Source organism: Manacus candei, unplaced genomic scaffold (genome assembly GCF_025592945.1).
Source record: "Manacus candei isolate 608988 ecotype Guabito, Panama unplaced genomic scaffold, ASM2559294v1 h1tg000014l, whole genome shotgun sequence".
Classification (NCBI taxonomy): domain Eukaryota; kingdom Metazoa; phylum Chordata; class Aves; order Passeriformes; family Pipridae; genus Manacus; species Manacus candei.
This window is the reverse complement of record NW_026138062.1, coordinates 54,060,920-54,080,859: the sequence shown is the minus strand read 5'-3', so window position 1 is coordinate 54,080,859 and position 19,940 is coordinate 54,060,920. Positions and strand designations below refer to the sequence as shown.

Below are 19,940 nucleotides of genomic sequence, written 5' to 3'. Positions count from 1 at the left end.
TGTGAACCCCTTGCCACCACCTTTGCAACCCCTGCCTCTGTCCCAGGTGATCCCGGGCACCAGCACATGCAAGAAATTGTCCCCAAAAGCCACCACTCCTTTGGTCCTTCCTACAGAGGCTCTTGTCGTGAGTCTTTGGTGTTTGGTTCACCGAATTGCTTAGGTCTTGTATTTGTGACTGACATCAGCAGGACCGACACAATGGATAGGTGTTATGTAGCACTCTGAAAAGTGACCTCCGAAGTAGTTCAGAACATACATCTGAGCTACTAAGTTTCCTGCCTATAAAATAGCAGTAACACTGTGTCGGCTAATGGGCCTCTTGAGGAAGAAGTTAATTCAAATTTATGAAGCCATTGGATGCAGGGATGATAAATGCTACAGAAAAGCTGAAGATCAGTAGCCCTGTTTGCAGAATGGAGTTCAGATATGTGCAGTAGATGGCTGATGGATTTGTTATACGGCACGCAGAAAAAAAAAAAAGGAGGAAAAATAGCAAATAGCTACTTTTTTTCCTCTTTCTGTGAGCGATGCTCTTCCTACACGGGGAACAAAGAAAGGACTTTGTCAGGAAAACAATCTGTCATTGCGTAACCAAGGACAACCGTGGCACCTATGCACAAGGAGCCCACAAGGAGAAAAATAAGTCTGGCATTTCTGAACTCAGAGAGCAGGGCTGCGACACCTTCGGCGGGGGTGTGTTTTCATTTATTGCAGTGCTGCCCCGAATGTGTGAGTTCAGCATTTACCAGGCTCCAAACAGGTAAACACTGAGTAATGGGCAAGATTACTTCCAAATCCATTTATTGTCGTTGCTTCTCCGACCTCGTACCGGGATGTTGCTATCCTGGCTACAAAATTAACTCCCTCTCTCCCCCCACTCCCAAGGAAGAAGCACTCACACCTTTATTTCCTTCAGTTATTACCATTCTCTTTTCTTCTTTCCAAATTGCCTTTTTTTTTTCCCCCCCCAAAGGCTGAAAGGAGCTGCTTTGCCCCGGTGCATCTCGGAGGGGGCCAGTGGTGAAGGGAGCGGAGCCCCGGGTCCTCCCCGGAGGCGCCGAGGGCCGCGTTCCCGGAGCCCCCCGACAGGGGTCCCGCCGGTCCGGCCCCGAGGCACCGCCGGGGGCCGCTGTTGGCCGCGGAGAGCGCGGGGAGAGACAGCGGCAGCGGGGCGGGAGCGGAGCCTCCTTTGCCCGACTCAGCACCGCCCCCCCCCTTTTTTTTTTTTTTTTTTACTTCCCACAGTCAGAAACGCTCTTTCATCATCACTTTGAGGTGAAGAGTTTGATCTTCTCCCCGCACCCCTTCCCCTCCTGAGTGAAAAGTACTTCCTTGTTCCCTCGTATTTTAGGGGCTGAAGTGGAGAGTGATGCCCGCGCTTCAGGCAGCAGTGTTTGAAGGGCAGGGAGGTTTTACAGCTAGCATGGAAGCCTTGTCACTGTCTGAGCCAAATAGCTAAAGCAGCGGTAGCTATGTCTGGCTTTAGCACGTCCAAACTGTCTAACAACCACAAACAAAATCAGCATATCAGGTTCTTCCATGACATTACACTATTTCTTCTTGTTTTCTTTGGGAGCCCTTAGTGATCACTGTCCTGCTGTGCAGGGTGCTACGCAAGCCAAACAAAAAAGTGATCCACACCCAAAGATATCTCCCAGCATAAGAGCAGAGACAGCGTATGACACAGAAATGTGGGAAACTGCAAGGAAGCCCTGAGATGGTTTTGGTCAGCGGGATGTACAGCAGTATATCAGCACAGTGGCAGCCTGGCCTCTGCCGAGATGCTGTGAGCATTGCAGAATACACGAGTTTGCAAGAAAGGCTTCAAAAGCAATGCATGAAATGTGGAGCTTTTACAGCGCTCAGCCACAGGATCAAGGACTCTGCAGTTGGAAGGCAGGTAGGGCACGTAAAGTGTAATCCAAGTGAGAACAACTCCAGGGGGGAAAGATAATGAAGAAGCTGAAAAAATGATTGGGGTATGAGATCAGCATCTAAAACACAAGGTTAGAGAACCATACAATTATTTAGGTTGGAAGGACCTCTGGAGGACATACATTTCAGCTCCCAGTGACTGGGGGAAAGTGGAATGCAGGGGTTAACCTCCCAAACTCAGAGCAGGCACTGCTTAAGTTGCTCAGGGCATTTTGTAATACAAAATACATGTTTTGTTGGAGGAATACATCAAGCGTTGGGAAGCACACAGCCAGTATGTGGTGGAAGGAATACAAACAGTAATAAGAGCAATTTGAAGCTTTTCAAGCTGACTTACAGAACTCAGAACATCAGAGAGTTTCTGGAAAGTATAAAATACATTTAAGATTATGATTAATAGTCACAACAGTATGTTTATATATCATCCAAGTAGGGAACTATTTCCAGAAGCATCTGACATGTCCGTTCTGAAAGTCAAGGCTTGAAATCCTAATGGATGTGTGCACTTTTGCATACACCCTGTCTGATCCATACAGAATAAGGGATCTGTGTGCCTTTACCATCTCTCTGACCTTTCACTTGTTTAGTCTTACTTGATAAGAAGTCATTTGTTTAATGTTCACATCTGCAAATGACACAAAGTGCAGGGAGGCAGCGAATGGCATCTTTTACCCCTGATATACTTGACAAGAATACTAATTCAAGAATAATCTCAGTAGGATACAGAGGGTCACTTAGACAGGTTGAAAAGGCTTTGCTAAGCTTATATTACCATTTAACTTTCCTTTCTTGAGTACCACTGCTTCATGTAGTTCCTGTTGTTCTAAGCACAAGTTTTAAAGTGGTTCTGTTTTGTGTTCTTGAACACCATCATGTCCTAGGACTTACAGATTTGTTTAGCTTTTTTTTATACATAGTTATTAAACAGAACATATAAAGCTAGACAGGGTGAGTGACTCATTTCACTGAAAGACAGCATGTACACGTGCTCTTCTTTATCACCACGTGATGGCATAAAAAAAATCAGGCTTACAACAGCAGAAACACAGAAGCGGAAGAGCTAGCTAACACCAATTCTCTCTATCAGACACGAAAAATATCTCAAATCCCCTCCAGAATCCAAAGCGATTAAATTTGACTGGAATCCTCAAAAATAAAACAAAATTAATGCAAGCTGAAAAAGATTGAATGCCCAAAGGACAAAACACAACAGCCCACACTGGGCACACCATTGCCTATATATAACAATTAAGAAAAGCCTTCAGAAACCCAAAGTCAGGAACTTTTTCTGCTGCGTATAGCATGACCAGCAGCCCTCTTTATTGTTAAACTGGTTGATAAGATTCATTAAGAGATCAGCTTTTCATTTATTTATAATTTTGTCAAAATATTTGAGCTAAAATTTCCTCTGAAGGTGGTGGAATATTTATGAAATGTTCCAGGTAAAAATAGTTCCACTATTTTCGGGAATGAGACTATAAGTAAAGATTATGTTTTCTGATGTGCTTTTTGAGAAGTTATGTGTTGTGTGTTGGGGAGGATACTGTAACTTCAGCAGAGGAGCAGCCTCTTCCAGAGGAGTCACATCTACCACCTGATACTTCATTCATACTTGGCAAGCTTGCCAAGAGAAGATGGGTCCAGACTCTGCTCATAGTGGCCCTGAGAAAGCACAAGAGGCAGCAGCCATGACTTGCAACAATCCCGGTGAGAGTTAGGAAAAGCCTCTCCCCAGGGCATGTTTCAGCACTGGTGTGGATATCTCAGAAGGCTGAGGAAATATCATCCTTGGAGGTGCTCAGAAGACACCTGGACAAGGCTCTGAGCAACCTGAACTAACTTGGGGTCCCAAGTACATCCTCTCTGGCTCTGGGGCTTTGGCTGTATGGGCCTGGGGACAAGTCAGAGACAGAGACAGTGTAGCTGTAGTAGTAGAGGGCTGCCTCTTCCCTCTGGTGGAGGGACAGTTTATAGAAAGCTCTGCTGGAGCCTTAGCCAGGGCTGACCCCCTGCCCCAGGAGCTGTTTTTAAGCTGGTTCTCTTGTCCTTGGCTCCTGTCTGAGCAGTTTTGCCTCTGCCTGACCATGCCTTGTGCTGATCTAGACCCATGGATAGGTTTCCTGGCTTGACCCAAGACCTGCCATGTCACAATGGACTTGCCTGGCAATCTCTGGACTGTGGCTCACTCTGGTTACCGCCTCCAGAGCTGAACATGATGCTGACATGACTTCTTATTTTGACCTTGGACATGCCTCATTGCCACAAGCTTGTCTGATGATCTGGATTCTCAGCTGAACCCAGCTATCTGCCCATGCCTGCCTTGTAGAACTTGCTCAGGTTCTTTCCCCTTGCTGGGTAAGCTTCTTCCTCTTCCTGGCTCTCAGCTGTCGTGTTCCTTTGGGGAGCAGCCAGCCCTCACTGCCCCCAACAACCTGCTGTGAGCAGGGAGTTGGGGTAGAGATCTTGAGATGTCCCTTCCCACCCAAATCTTTCTGTGAATTTATGACACCACTGTAGCCAAGTTAAAAAGAAAGAAAAAATCAACTTCTCTGGACAGGGAAGAAAACACAGTGTGAAGGCATTGTGTTGGTGCTTAGGTGCATGGAGCATTAGATCTGGGGAAAGGAGAAAGGCTCAGAGGGACAGGGACAAGGAAAAGGGTCTAGGAAGGAGGAAGGTGGAGGAAGGTGTGGAAATGGACAGAAGTGCATCTGATGTAATATCACTTCACTATCCTGTAAATCCCAGGACAAAAGGGTAGCATCAAGCCCTAACAGAAGACATGCACACAGCTCTGTTTCCTTTCCAGCTGCACAGTGTCACAAATGATTCACATTCACATGGCAGTCCTGAATTTTCAAAATAGAAATACCTACTGCCCTGCAAACCCTCCTCCATCTCTCTCCCTGCGTCTCTCAGGCATCATTAAAGGTCCTTCATCTGCAGATAGATTTCAGGGTTGGTCTGCTGGTGATGCATGGGCTGAGCAAGGGGACAGAGCTGGCCTACCAAGGGCATATATCTCCCAAGGCAGGCTGTAACACAAGGATGTCTCTGTGGAGAGGTTCATCATCTTCTACAGGTCTTCTTGAAGACCTGCATCTAAGGGTCTTCAAGGGAGACTTGAAAAATGGATTTAAACCCCTCTATCTCCTAACACAAACCCATGATGCCTTACGATACATTTATTCCCACAGCAGTCATGAGGTAGGGACTTGAAAACAGATTCATTGATTATTTAGATGTCTAAAAACCAGGACTTTGAACTGCATTTCTTGTCACTTTTCCTGACCTTTCCCTTAACATTAAAAAAATAAACAAACCAACCACTATAATGGATCCACTGTGGGATAGTCTGAAACCTGCTGGAAGCCACAGAGGGGCTACTTTGCAGTGCAATTGGAAAGGCAACCCTTGGTCACTAGCAGGAGTGAATAACTGGGGCCTCTGGCACTGCCTGTATACAGCTGGATCTCTCACTTTTCAGGAGATTTATAGGGCTTTCACATACAGTGCAGGCTGAAAAAACATGTACAAACAGTACAAACTATATTTCACCACAGCCAGATCCTGTGACATCATTTCTTTTCAACAGTGAAAATTACTCAGACCTGAAATCAATCATCCTATATAGGGGCCCAGCAACAGGAGAGTGCAAAGAACTAACCTCAACATGAGCTTCAGACATGATAACAATATTGGTATCCTCTCTTTTTTCTGGGGCCATTAGGAATGTCGGTTTTATTTTTAAATATGCTAGTATTTCCCAAGCTATTTTGCTTTAAGTAAACGTATAGCCATTGTGCTGCATGTGTGTACAGCTGCATAAGCACATTTGACATATCTCCTGAAGATTGTTTTGCTAAGGTCTGTGACTTTCTATACAATTAGAAACATATTTTCTGCAAGAGTACTGAAAACTCAGCTCTTCTCCTTGACCCCCATAAGGGTTGCTAAATGCTTCAATTCTTTGGGAAAATTAAGATATTTATTTAGGTGCCCTGAGCTGGACCTATGACTCAAATTTAAACATCTAGTCAAAAATTTCCCTCAGCCATTGCTACTAAATACACTTTTTCAGCAGTGAGTACCATATCTGTGTTCTGATGATCCCCAGAACTGCTTCAAGCTACAGTGCAGCAGATGGTACTCAGACAGAGTGGACTTGCTATAGGAATTTACACTGGCTGCCCCCAGACACACCAGGTTTGTTTCAACTCCTTGTTCCACCCTACTGTTTCCTGTACCAAAAGAATCAGTTGTGACCATGTCACCAAGGCACCTCTGTTTATTCAAAACAACCTTTCATGCTTTAGCTTTGCGTCATCACGTTCACCCACGTACAGTCTGCTCTGCTCCCTCAAACAGTTTGCTAGGTTACCCTGAGCAGCTTCCCGCGGGCTTGCTGTAGTTATTACATGGCTGACTCTGCAATGGCTTTTCTGTGGTTAAACTTCTGAGTCCTCAATAGGGCCATTCAAAAATACTGCTGTAGGAAGTGACGGTGAAGATTCATTGGGATGGACAAAGTTTTCAGATTGGAACAGTTTTACTTTTGAGACAGTCTGGTCTCGGATTGACTTATTCTCCACAACCTGATGCTTAAGCGTCCCCATCTCTGAGTCCCAGGCTTGTCCCCGCCGTAATTTCTTGAAGGTGTTACGGAAACCCTCAGTACTAAAGTAATAGATCAAGGGGTCCAGCGTGCAGTTCATGCTGGCCATCATCATTGTTAAAATTAACACTTGGCGCACCGAGGCCTGAGTTTCTTTCTCAACCTCAATCACCCGGGCCTTTATCATCCCATAAACTGCCAGGCTAGTGTTGTAAGGCACAAAGCAGATGATGAAGATAACTAGATTGACCAGGAGGAGACGGACAGTCTTCCGTTGTCGCAGGGTCTTTGGCTGGCTGGACTGGCATAGCTCCTGAAAGATCCGAATCGAGCAGTATGTCACACAGCTGAGAGGCAGGAGAAACCCCAAGATTTCAGCCAGGATTACTAGAGGGAAGAGGTTATTCTGCCATATGTTGTCGCTAAAGCTTTCAAAGCAGAGATAGATGGTCTGGTTCTGGTTCTGTACCTTACAATGGTTGCGCTTGTGGACTATGGCTGTGGGGATGGAACCCAGGAAGATCACAACCCAGACCATCAGGCAGAGGAGCTTGGCCACCTTGGGACGCCGCAGGTGCCGCCAGCGAAGTGGATGAACGATGGCAATGTAGCGATCCAGGTTGATGCACATGAGGAAGAGGCAGCTACCATACATGTTGATCTGGAAGACAGAGCCAGAGACCTGGCACAGGGTGCTGCCAAAGGGCCAGTGGTGGTTGGAATAGTAGTAGAGTCGCAGTGGCAGAGGGAGTGTGAAGGTGAGGTCGCTTATGGCCAGGTTGAACATGTAGATCATGACTACAGACTTCAGGCGCAGGTATCGGATGAATATCCATAGGGCTACCACATTCAGTATCAAGCCTGTAATGAATATCAGGATATAGCCAGGCAGGAGGAGGTGGTGGTTGAAGGTATAATCCTTGCACGTCTGAGACGTATTGGAATCTGACATGCCCAGTGGGGGTCAGGGGATGGTCTCACTGAGATGGCTGAGCCTGCTGATGAGCCAAGGAGGCACAAAGAAAAGCAATGAGGGAAGTCATTCCCCTCTAAGAAGCTACAGACAGGTCATTCCTCTCATCTGCAGATGGGAGGTAGATGGGCACATCTCTCTCTTGGCTGATGCTGTGTTGGATTGCTGGTCTGTGGTCATCTGGCAGGGATGGTACTGTAATCACATCAGCTTCTGCCTCTAGTTCAGCAATTCTTTCCAGTGGTTATGGGGGTGCTGATGCGTTGGAGGATCATTGCCAGTTGTCAGCACAATTCCTGGTCAGAGTGGAAGACCAAGACAGAAGTGTTTAAGTTAGAGGAGAAAATCTCTTGAAATGTTAAAATACCACCCCGATGGCTTCTGCAGCAAGAACTCACAAAGAAATCAAAAGACTAAAAAAATGGACACTAGAAAAGTGAGTAATTGCATGGCAGAAGAAGACAGAGCATGGAGAAGGTGGTTGTATTTATCACTCAGCCCCAGAAAATGCACATTTCTTTGATCACTACTGAGAGCACATGCATACAACAAAGGGACAGCATGAGCACACAGGGAAAGTAGTTGAGGTGGCTCCAGTGAAAGAGAAAGAAAAGGAAGAGAGCAGCATTTTGAAGGAAAAATGCTGACTGGAAGGAACTTAAAATAAAAACTGCACGTTACTGTTTTATATCAGAGAAACAGGACTTTGTACATCCATTTCAGATAAAAAAAAATTATACCACAGTTAGATCTGACTCCACCCTCGCTCCTTTTCGTATGTGAAACAACACATGCAAACCTTAGTCCCAGTGACTTCAAGTTCCTTATGTTGCTTACATTCCTACAATCCCTTTGGTGTTCTTACTTGCATGGGACCAGTGGTGTTTATATGTATTGTATGTCTTCATTCTGCTGCTTATAACACCATGAAACATGAAGCAACTCATGTCCCACAAACGCAGCCAACATAGCCAGGTAAGGGAGCACGCAATAAAAAAGGAAGAGCCATGGGATTCATGTGGACAAACATAGCTGTGACTAGAGAAGGCTCCAGGTGGTATCAGCCTCCCTGCATTGGGTTTGCCTGGGAAGGTTTTAGTAGTGGCAGGGGCTGCAGGGCTGGTTCTGTGAGAACATGCCAGAAGTTTTCCCTGTGTCCAATAGAGCCAGTGTTAGCTGGCTCCAAGATGGACTTGCTGCTGGCCAAGGCCGAGCACACCAGCAACAGTGGTTGCACCTCTGGGATAATGTAGTTAAGAAAGGGAAAAAGTTACTACAGAACAGCAACTGCAGCCAGAGGAGAGAAGTGAGAATATGTGATAGAAATAGCTCTGCAGACACAAGGTCAGTGAAGAAGGAGGGGGAGGAGGTGCTCCAGGTGCCAGAGCAGGGATTTCCCTGTTGCCCCTGGAGAAGACCATGATGAACCCATGCTGGAGTAGTCTGTTCCTGAAGGACTGCACCCCATGGAAGAAACCCACACTAGGGGTTGGTAAGTGTGACACAGTTCCGCTCAACTGTTTGCAGGGGTTAAGTAGGGTCTCCCTCACAGAGTCCGTGTCAATTGTGATTCAGTTCAAAAGGAAAGTAGAATTTTCTGTCTAGAGAAAGCCTTTATGTGAGTTTGATATTACTGTGAGAGGAAACTACTCAACAACTTGACGGGTATGATAAGCATGTCAGATCTTCTGGATGGGATTGTGGGGCAATGCACTGATCTAGAGGAAGGATCTAGTGAAGGCAGAAACATGTGCTGACCTCACAGATATTTTTCTGGCAATATGTTGAACAAAAGTGGAAATCTAACACGGGAGAGCAAACAGCTGCCAACTTGCCCATCCTTTAGTGTTATTGGGCAGATCCACCACCAAGACAGGTTTCTTAGAGAAGCTTCTACTGGTTTGTCAAGCTATATCTGAGTGGATTTCACCCTTCTTGGTGAATGAAAACTTTGTATGAAGTTGTTGATTTCAAGTGAAATGATTAAATGCTTAAAAAAATCTCAAGGAGAACGTCAGTTTTTGCTAGAGCCAAAATTCTGCAATTAATGCAGACTGAATAGATTTGAGACCTTTGTCTTGACTGAGACAAAGTTAGTGAGACTGAGACTCACCGAGAGACCATGACCTGCTTTAACATATGTAGCCAGACCAGATAGATGTCAGAAGAAAGGGACTTACCTCCACAGATAACCTATTTTTCAAGCTTTTGAGAGGTATTCGATAAACACTCTAGAGAGTATAATATGTAAGCACAGTCCATGTGTATGAGACTGGTGGGCTATCTACAACTAGTATTCCATCTCAAATGTGGATGGTGAAGGGATAATGTTAAGAACAATGCAACCGTGTAGCTACGCTGCCTCCAGTTCTCTTCCTGATTCCAGCATACAGCAGCCCAGGGATTTCCTGAGGCAGAGGGGATCAAGTTGAATTCAGCAGTCCTCAGGGAACTTTTATTTCACTATTTTTTTCTGTTGCTTTTTGAGTTGATGTAAAATCTACCATCTACAGCATCCAGTGCCGGGAGTGCCAAGGAGTTACACAGCTTAATCACGTGTCAGGGGAAGAACCACTTCCATGTACACATTTTTGATTCACCACCCGCTAGATTCAGTTCGTAGTTTTAGTGCTGGAAGTGACAAGGGAAACAACATCTCTATGCACCTTCACTTTATAACTGATAATATTATAAACATCTACCATATTCCCACTCAGTAAACTTTTCTTTTGAGGCTAAAGGGTCCTTGTCTTCATAGTTATTCCCCACAGAGGAGCCATTCTGCACTTTTGAGCATCCTTGGTGCCCTTCTCAGCACCTTTCCACTTTTGCTGCTGCTTTTGTGAGCCCTGTGGTGGGGTACTGAAAATGTATATGACATTGATGGTGTGGACGCACTTAACTGTGTAGGCTCAAATCTCATTTGCAAGGAGTAATGGTCAATCCAGTTTGGTTTTTCCCATCACTTAGCTAGCTGAAATTTCAGCTCTTATTTTAAGTCCAGTCACTCATGCTTCTCTTAATCTCTGCAGTTCTTTTCAGCCAACCCTCATCTTTTCTAACTTGAATAATTTTATGTCTCCAACAGATTTGTTATTTTATTATTCATCTCTCATGAATAAGTCAAACAGTCCAATCCCCAGCACAGGTGTCTTATAACTCCACTGGGAAAATCAACCATCTACCCTCATTCTCCTTCCCATCTTTTAGGCACTTTTTGCCTAGGTAGGAACCTGTTCCCTAAATTGCTTTAAGTGCCATTGGCGAGAACCCTTCTGAAAGCCTTTTGGAAATCCACATGGGCCACCATTCACATGCTTCTTGACTCTTTTAAGGAAGGACTGTGGGACACAGTATCCCTTTAGAAAAGCCATGATGATTCTTCCCCAGTAATTAAATGTGACTGCATGCCAATTGATTTTTTCCCCCTTTATTATAGCTTCTACTAATTTGTTCAGCAAAAACATCAAGCTGCCTGGCCAGAAACCCCCAAGAGCCTTTTCTCAAATTGAGTCTGCTAGTAAGCCTTTAAAAACAGTTTTAAGCAAATGTTTCTACACCACAGTTAGTCAGGTCTTCCACCCTCCAGTTGTTTTCAGACCTCTGGGGTAGGAGCCACATGGTTTTAGACACTGCTTAGTACATCTTTCTCCATAGCTGTTCCTACTGCTGTTTTGATCAGAGACAGTCCTTTGATGAATTTTCCTGTAAAGAGAGTTTTTGCTGCAAAAATCTCCCAGGCTTTTGTGTCATGAACACCAGTGAAAGAAACCTGTCCATTTTTTTTGCCCACCATCACCTTTTCTTTCTTTTTTAAGAGGTCTTTCCTTACATACTCTAGCCCTTCAGCCTTTAAGACACTAAACAGCAGAGTTCTAAATTAGCAGCAAAGATCACTGAGAGCAGAAAATAGATTGGGGGTTTTGAGGGGATATTTTTTTGTGGTTAGATGGAAACACAGAAGAAAGAATATGCTACGGTGATGTTTCTGAAACTAAGCTGATAGTTTCAAACTTGCCATAACAGATACTATGATCAAGACCTCAGACACTTGAAACGAAACGTATGCAGGCAGAGTCATTGGAACGATGAAACTGTGGGACCAGAGCGTTTCTCTGATGAGCTCTGGAGGTACTGTTTTGACTGTTCCTCACTGAAAAAGAAAGGTATGGGTAGCTCAAGCAGGCTGACAGCAGGGGAACAGAATAGCTGAAATTGGTTGGAATATCCTTGGTTAAGTCTGAGAGGCAAAGGGCATGTTCTTTGTGGCTGCCTCTAAAAGAACCTCAAGTACTCATTGCCCTGCACAAAAGCTGCCATCAAGCCATCAGCTGTGTAAGAAGGCAATGGTACCACAGCTGAATAATCTTCCTCCTCACAACAAGAAGCTGTCTTTAAATCCTGAAGGAACTTTGTGTTTGGTGATTGACCTTATGGGTCCCAAGAGGTGGAGGAAGCATCCTTTTGCCTCTTCGATAGGAGTCCCTGAATACCATCATCTGCTGAGACCGTGACTTGCAAAACCCAAAGGGATCTTAATTTTTTCTTTTGCAGGGTGAGAAACCCTAGATGTGCTTGCAGACAGGGGCCAGAACGGGCAGGCATGCCTCAAGATGGGATGTATGCCTGGTGTCTTGCTTCCTGGTCCTGGGAATCCTCTCTCCTGACACTATCTCACTAGCAGTCACTGCCTCCTAGCACCACAAAAATTATGAAGAATCTGAGTATGGGGCTGAGAACTGGGGTGGGAAAAAAAAAGCTAGAAATATATTGCTGAGCATACTGCAGGGTCAGTGTTTCTGACAGTGACTGTCACTGAACCCATGGGAGCCTTGTGGCTGCCGTGGGGATGCAGACAGCGAATGTGGCATTGGGGTGCAGAGCTGAAAACGCAAACTGCGTGAGGTCGCTTAGTAAGTCTGAAAACAAAGAGGAAATAACAAAGAGCTTGCCAAACCTAAAAAAAACCCACTCAGTTTTGCTCTAGAAATTGAAGGTATATTTTTTTTCATAAACACGGATGCTTTTTACCTGTTGTCAGTGACATCTAATCCTCAATTTTTGCCTTTTTTCTACCCAAGCAATTAGATTATTGTGATGATTAAAACCTCAAAGACATTAAAGACTTAGGATGCCTTGTTCTTAATGAGAGATACATGATATTAAAACCAAGACCTTCGTATTTAACTCATGAGGTTTGGTCACACTGTTGGCTATTCCTTAGAGTTGTCACCCCCCTTTCATCTTCCGAGGGCTGTATGGGCTTCCATTGTGGGCACCTTGATAAGTAAGCTCTTCAGGCTGCCAGTGCTTTTGGCATCACAGGATCCCGAAAGAAAGCCTCCACTTGAACTGAGATTTGCCTCTAGGTCCACTGGACAATTGAAGAGGGGCAGATGTTCCCCAGTGCCGCATGGTCAGGTCTGGCAGCACACGCACAGCAGCTCATGGGGACCAGCGGTCAAGGTGCCCAGACCATCCAGCTCCCCAGATGTTTCCATCTGGCTTACCTCTCTGCTGCTGAAGAGCCAAGGGTGCACACGAGCTCGCTGGCTGGTGGTCGCTGCCACTGCTGAGGTCTCAATCCAGACACCAAACCTGCAAGCAGCTTGAATCAAAACAGAACCAGGCAGGCTCTTTGGCTTTTTATTCATCCAAATCACAGCTACCCCCTACAATGCTATGGCTGATTCTACATCACGCTGCAGTTTGCTTCTTCTCCTTTTTCACTTCCTGACGCACTTCTGCCTGGCCACAAAGCATGAACTTTGCTATCCATAGCTGATAAGCTAAACCACATCCTATAACAGCAAATGTAGTCATGAAAGAAGCAGCACCCAGGTGTCATTGCAACTGAGGAGACCTGCCCTGGGTCATAGTGCCAAATCCTTGCTTATCTTGCTAACTCAGCTGCCCTCGGGACTGACAAGGGAAAATGAAAATATCCCCTTCCCCAAAATATTTCTAAACAGGGGGTAGAGGTGAAATACGGGAAGTGAGAGCAAAGTTGATTAATTGCTAGCTAGACAAAGACTTGGAATCCTGTCACTCTCATGGGATTGGGCGCTTTGGGGTTGAAGTCCTGCCTGGGGGCCCAGCTGTGCACTGCTGGCATGTGGCAAGGTCCCAGAAAGAACTGAGCTCTGAAGAGATGTCAGTGCCCGTGGCAAGCAAAGGCATGTTTGCCACAAATGTCAGTCCCTGATGTTTGAGGCTACAGAAGGCACAGTGCTAAGAAAGTAAAAGGGCTGATTTACCAGGAGATCTGTGACCTGGCACTGCCATGTGTAGCTGGGAAGGGAACTGTTACTTCAAGTCCTATTTCTGCTTTGCCAGTCTCAGCACACCTGGAAGAAGACATGAGCAGTGATACTCCTAATCCTACTATTATCCTTCCCCAGAAACAGCTGCCCTAAGAAGAAGGTGCTTTGCTGGTGGGATCCCTCTTCCTCTGCAGCCCTTGGCCTGGCTCCTCCACCTGCTGGTGTTTGACTTTCTCACTCCCTGCCTGCTGTTGCTGACTCCTCGTTCAGGGAGTGACATGCCAAGGGGTATATGTTCCTTCTGCTCATAAATCCTCAGAGGGTACAATAGCTCCCAAACCACTGATCTCACCCTGCCTCTTTTTAGTGCCTCTCTTTCTTAACCAGACTCTCATTCTCACTTCCTAGTTACTGGGATCTTTGTTCTCACAGCTTTTTGTGTCTCTTTAGTTCCCGTTAAGGCGCCGCCACTGATAAAGGCTTGCAGATATACTGGCGGGGTGTCCTCTGCCGAAGGAGTCTTTGACACCCTCTGTGGGAACTTCCCCCTCCCCTGCAGCCCTCGCACCCCCCACACACATGCACACACCTGGCTGAGCCTGGTAGTCTTGGCTTTTCTATGTGTTAGAAGAGGACGACACAGTAGCGCTTAGCCCAGTCCGTGAGCCAGTGAGCCCACGAGGCCCACAGCACCCCTCACCAAGCTGGGTTCACTCACCTCACTGCGTCTTGCTGCATCAGCCCACGAACTCTGTCTCCCCTCGCCCAGGTGGGCTCACACCTCTTCCCCTCGCTGTCTCTTGGAGGCTCAGCTTGTGGGGAAGAGCAGCACAACCCCCGGTGTTTCCTCACTGCTGAGTGAGCAGCAGGTAAGACCAGATTACTGGGGTGTGTGTTGGAGGCTACACCCTGATGCTGCAGATCCCAACATGCCTACCGCCCCGGAGTGCTGACTCCAGAAACCAGGAGCAAGGACCCAACGGAAGGAGGGATGCAGGAAGCTGGGAAGGCAAGGAAAGAGGTGGAATTCATGCTAAAGGAGAGGGGCTGCTCAGGTTTGAAAGGATGACTGGTAAACCTCAGTGCTCTTCAGACTCCTTTGTACAGGAAAATGTGGAAAAGCACAGTAAAGAGGTGAATCCCTTTATGGAAGAACCACAGCAGGGCCAGAGCAGCCCTGCTTCACTTTCTGAATGATTCAGACAGGAAAAGCAAAAATCTGTGGGCTGTCTGAGGAGTGCCAGTGTGGAGACAGCTGGCACTTCCCAGGCTGCCTGGGGGAATGGCAGGCTTTTGTCCCAGGATATTTCAGCTCCCTGGTCACACAAATCATATTTTCCTGGGATTCCAGGGGATCTTAGGAAAGAGCTACCTGCTAAGAAGAAGGGCAGCCAGCCCATTATGCCTCCTAGAAGAAGGGCAAGGACTGTCCTTGGGGAAGAAAATGAGCAGGGTGAAGGGAGACCTTCCAGGGAAAGAGTAAGAGAGCCAGGGAGCAGCTTGGCTGCAGGGTAGAAAAGAAGAATCTCCAGCCTGGAGGAGGCAGATGAGGGAGTGTCCTCAAGAACAGCAGCTGAGGATGAGGAAGGTAGTAGGTCTTCCTGTCTCTAATCCCAAGAGCTGTCACTGCAGGGAAACTCTCTGTCTCTCAAAAGTAGTGATGAGCTGATGGGTCTAGCTATAGTTGCTTGATGTTGCCAGGTTCTTCTCATGTGGAAGGCTCCATCTGCAGCTGACTGGGTCTTGGGCTGCTTCCTGCTGATGAAGTGACTGGACTGTGGAGAAAGACAACGACATCACCTGCTGACAGGATGGTAGAGGCCGAGGGTCTGACACTGATCCTCTCCCCATCAATGTGAGCTCCCTGTGGCGAATGCCCACCCTGAAGCCCCAGGTCACAGCTCTCCCACCACGCTGCCCAAGCTGTAAGTACAGAACAGCACTGGTGTGGACAACCTCTCAGGGCCAACCCAGCAGATTTCTGCAGGCTGCTGGGTTTCCGATGCTGGCAGGCACACCAGGGCAGCCCATGGTCAGGGGCTGCCCCTGCTTTGCAGTGCTGGGCTGCAGCTGCTGGGAAAGTGACTATCAGGCAGAGGCCGTGGGAAGCCACAGGAGGTGATTCAGGTGGCTGTTGCACCATGACTGAAGGTGGTGGAGTTTTGCCATGGACAGGATGGAGATGGTGTGCCTGCACGCAGTGCTGATCCCCGTGCAGTGCGTCGCTGCCGTGACCTGGCTGTAAGTATGCTTTGTACTGTCTGGGAAAGTCATCTGGGCAGGTGCTGTCTTCAAAGAAAATGGGGTGATAGAAGGGTAGAAGAAGGAATTTGGGCAACTAAAAGGCAGCACATTAGAGGGGGCATCTCTGGGAGCATGGACGGAGGAGGATGGTTAAGCTGAAGAGGTGCAGACCAGGCTGGGGAAGAGGAATATCCAATTCAGCACAGACAAGATGAGACAACTCCCCTTCCCTGCAACATTTCTGCTCTAAAATAAGTCTACAGAGGGCTAGTCCTGAAGAGATATGGCCCTGGCTCTGGCATATCTGAAACTGAATCTCTCCCCTGCCCTACAGGTACCTGGCCAAGCAGACCTCCCTGCAGGTGTCCCTCAGGGACCCCAGGGGCTGTGATGGTCTGATGGGGTTGGTAGAAGAGCAGATCCGCATTTGCCAGCGGCAGGTGGAAGCCATGGATGCAGTGAAGCAAGGTGCCGAGCTGGCTGTCCAGGAGTGCCAACACCAGTTTCACTCTCGCTGCTGGAACTGCTCCACCCTGCAGGGGCTGCAGGTCTTTGGCAAAGTGGCCGTCCAAGGTCAGAGAGGGGGAGGTGACACAGACAAGGTTGGCATGGGGTCCCTCTGGTATGCCTATAGGGTCCCCTTGACACATCAGCCTTTCCTGGGCTAGGGTGCAAGGGGCACACTGGTCCCATCCCCAGAGTGGCCAGCGCCTTCCTCCACATTCCAACATGTCTGTCAACAGAGAGTAAACTGAACCAAATGCATGTGCTTTCACACATACTAACATTCTGCTTAAACTTATTGCCCATTTGGCCAGATTTGGCATTTTGGTCCCATCTGGACCATTCTGGGTACCACCTATGCAGATTGGTGGATCTTCTCCCTCACCCTACCACCAGCCCTGACACAGAGCCACCTCCATTACTGGCTCCTGGCCTTGGGAACAGCTGCACCAGGTGAACATCCTGCCATCTATTTCTCCCAAGCAGTCTCCATCTGAATGCATCTTTTCTCTGTGCAGTCACAACCTCTTTTCCCTCACCACGTCCCATCAGTGCCTTTGCCCCCCGCAGACTGGTGCCGTTTCTTGCCCTGCTGCAGGCACATGGGAGGCTGGTTTCATCCACACCATCTCTGCTGCTGGCATTGCTTTTGCTGTGACCTGTGCCTGCAGCCACGGGGAGCTGGAGAAGTGTGGCTGCAACTGCAAGATCCGAGGAGCCAGCCCTGAAGGTGAAGGAGAAGACTGTGGCAGGAAGGGGGTGGCAGAGGGAAAGATCTATGGGAGAGACTGTCTCCAGGGATGGAGACATACCCCTTCTCCACAACCCTTTGGGAGATCCTCTCAGGGATTCTCCTTCATCTCATGGCTGCTTTCTCTCAGCAGGTTTCCAGTGGTCGGGCTGCTCCGATAACCTGTTTTATGGAATTGCCTTCTCTCAAGCCTTCGTGGGCAACCCAGAGAGGAGCCATGGTGTCTCCTCCGGCCAAGCACTCATGAACCTGCACAACAATGAGGCTGGGAGGAAGGTAACAGCAGGAACAAGGGCTAGGAAGCAAGCCTGGCTTCTGGGGTTTCCTTCTGGCTAGATAGAGCTCAGTCCAGCCCCCATACCCCAAGAAACAGTTTGAGGAGTTTGCATCCTGCTGCTTTCTTAGCCCAGAACTGGTGGAGGGGGGCCCCAGCCTCCCCTACCTGCTTCTGTGCAATCTCCTTTTCCTTACAGAGCCCAGTTGTGATTAACCTTCCTTGGCCTTTTCTGCAAAGGAAATTAGTTACTCTTTTCTGCTCTGAAGAGCTTCCCTGCCCGTCCAGCCCATCCTCAACAAAGGCACCATCTTATCCAGGGGTCACAGTCAGATCTGGTCCCTTGAACATCCTCTGTCTCTGGGCAGATCTGTTCCCCTCCCAGAGCCCTACAGACCAGAGCAGGTCCCCATCCCTTTCCCTGCCTCAGGGATTTCTCTTACAGACCCAAGCCAGCTTGTTGCCCACAGAGTGGATCTTCTTCTCTTTGTATTGACCTGGCTTAAAAAGACCAGCTGCAAGTTCTGCTGGTGCTGCTCCGTCAAGTGCAAGCAGTGCCGGCACCTCGGGGAGGTGCACCGATGCCGCTGAGGGGGAGCATGCTAGGGCAGCAAGAGGCTGCCAAGTGACTGCAAGGTCACAGGGAGAGGCCAGCCCAGGGAGATGTCCAGGGGTGTCACCAGCTCCTGAGTGCTCCCCACACAGCACCCTCCCACCAGCCTCAGTGGGCTTTCGGTGGTTTGAATTAATTTTCTGGGTGGAGGGTTGGAGGACACAAGCCAAATAAACCCCTAAACTTTAGAAATAAACCAGCTGCAATGGAAAGCAAAGTGCACACAAAAGCTTCTTCCTCACATGCTGCATTTGGGACCTGGAGGGTCCCTGGTTTTGCTCCCTCCTGTGTCCCGGGAGGGAACAAGGCCATGCTGAGTCCTTCTGCTCAGGGGACACATGGGCTGCATAAGAAAGGAACATGACTGTGGATCCGGATGGCATGAGGATCCACCTTGGGCAAAAGAGGGGTCACTGGGGAGTGTAATAGAGCAGTGGCATTGGAAAGAAGGGAACAAATGAATTTTGTATAATCAAACAGGCTCTTTATAAAATAAGACTCATCCTTTGGAGGACTGGTACAGGGAGCTATGTACAGGGGAAGGATGCAAGAAATGCCTTTTCCAGTGCTCATCTGTTCCTTTGGCTGGAGAAAATGTTTCCAAGAGGAGTTCCAGCAGCTGCCACAGTGAGGCTCCCCTCATTCAGTCTGACCTCAGTGCCGGAGAAGGTTATGGAAGAGATTACCTTGAGTGCAATCATAGGGCATGTGCAGGACAACGGGGGGATCAGGCCCAGGCAACATGGATTTACAAAAGGCAGGTCCTGCTTGACCAACCTGATGTCCTTTTATAACCAGGTGACCCTTGCTGTAGATGAGGAAAAGGCTGTGGATGTTGTCTACCCGGACTTTAGTAAAGCTTTTGACACAGTTTCCCACAGCATTCTTCTGGGGGAGCTGGCAGCCCATGGTTTGGACAGGTGCACTCTTTCCTGAGTTAAAAACTGGCTGGATGGCTGAGCCCAGAGAGTGGTGGTGAATGGAGTTACACCCAGCTGGCAGCCAGCCACTACTGGGGTTCCCCAGGGCTCAGTGTTGGTGCCAGTCCTGTTTAGTATCTTTATCAATGATTTGGACGAGGGTACCCTCAATAAGTTCACTCCACCAAGTTAGGTGGGAGTGTTGGTCTGCTGGAGGGTAGGAAGGTTCCGCTGAGGGATCTGGACAGGCTGGACTGATGGACAGAGGCCAATTCTAAGAGGTTCAACAAGGCCAAGTGTCAGGTCCTGCACTTGGGTACACAACAACCCCATGCAGTGCTACAAGCTTGAGAAAGAGTGGCTGGAAAGCTGTCCAGCAGAAAAGGACCTGGGTGTGCAGGTCAACAGCAGCTGAACATGAGCCAGCAGTGTGCCCAGGTGGCCAAGGAGGCCAGTGGCATCCTGGCTTTTATCAGAAATTGCATGGCCAGCAGAACCATGGAAGTGATTGTCCCTCTGTACTCACCACTGGAGGGGCCACACCTTGAATGCTGTGTCCAGTTCTGGGCCCCTCACTACAAGAAAGACATTGAGGTGCTGGAGCATGTCCAGAGAAGGGCAACGAAGCCTGTGAAGGATCTGGAGTGGCTGAGGGAGCTGTGGTTGTTTAGCTTGGAGAAAAGGAGGCACTGAGGAAACCTTACTGCTCTCTACAGCTACTTGAAAGAGGCTGTAGCAAAGTGGGGATTGGTCTCTTCTCCCAGGCAACAAGTGATAGGACAAGAGGAAATGGCCTCAGGTTGCAACAGGGAAGGTTCAGATTGGATATTGGGAAAGATTTCTGC

At 47.9% G+C, this 19,940-nt stretch overlaps 3 protein-coding genes across 4 annotated transcripts in view; 2 read left to right on the top strand and 1 right to left on the bottom strand.

Annotated features, from left to right (window-relative positions):
- Positions 1-417: 417 nt before the first annotated feature.
- LAG3 (lymphocyte activating 3) overlaps positions 418-19,940 on the top strand; it is a 177,945-nt gene continuing 158,422 nt past the window's right edge. For both annotated transcript variants that reach the window (XM_051780803.1, XM_051780801.1), the window contains exon 1: positions 418-436. The gene's annotated coding sequence lies outside the window, so the exon portion shown is untranslated. The remainder of the gene's footprint in view (positions 437-19,940) is intronic.
- On the bottom strand, positions 2,595-13,267 carry LPAR5 (lysophosphatidic acid receptor 5). The gene is made up of 2 exons (XM_051780821.1): positions 13,037-13,267; positions 2,595-7,822 (listed from the first exon to the last, which is right to left on the bottom strand). The coding sequence occupies exon 2, from the start codon at positions 7,503-7,505 to the stop codon at positions 6,387-6,389; it is 1,119 nt and encodes a 372-aa protein (XP_051636781.1). The 5' UTR covers positions 7,506-7,822; positions 13,037-13,267; the 3' UTR covers positions 2,595-6,386.
- LOC127467426 (protein Wnt-4a-like) lies at positions 15,966-18,153 on the top strand. Its single transcript, XM_051779374.1, has 5 exons — positions 15,966-16,030; positions 16,368-16,606; positions 17,136-17,267; positions 17,422-17,564; positions 18,019-18,153. The coding sequence occupies exons 1-5, from the start codon at positions 15,966-15,968 to the stop codon at positions 18,151-18,153; spliced, it is 714 nt and encodes a 237-aa protein (XP_051635334.1).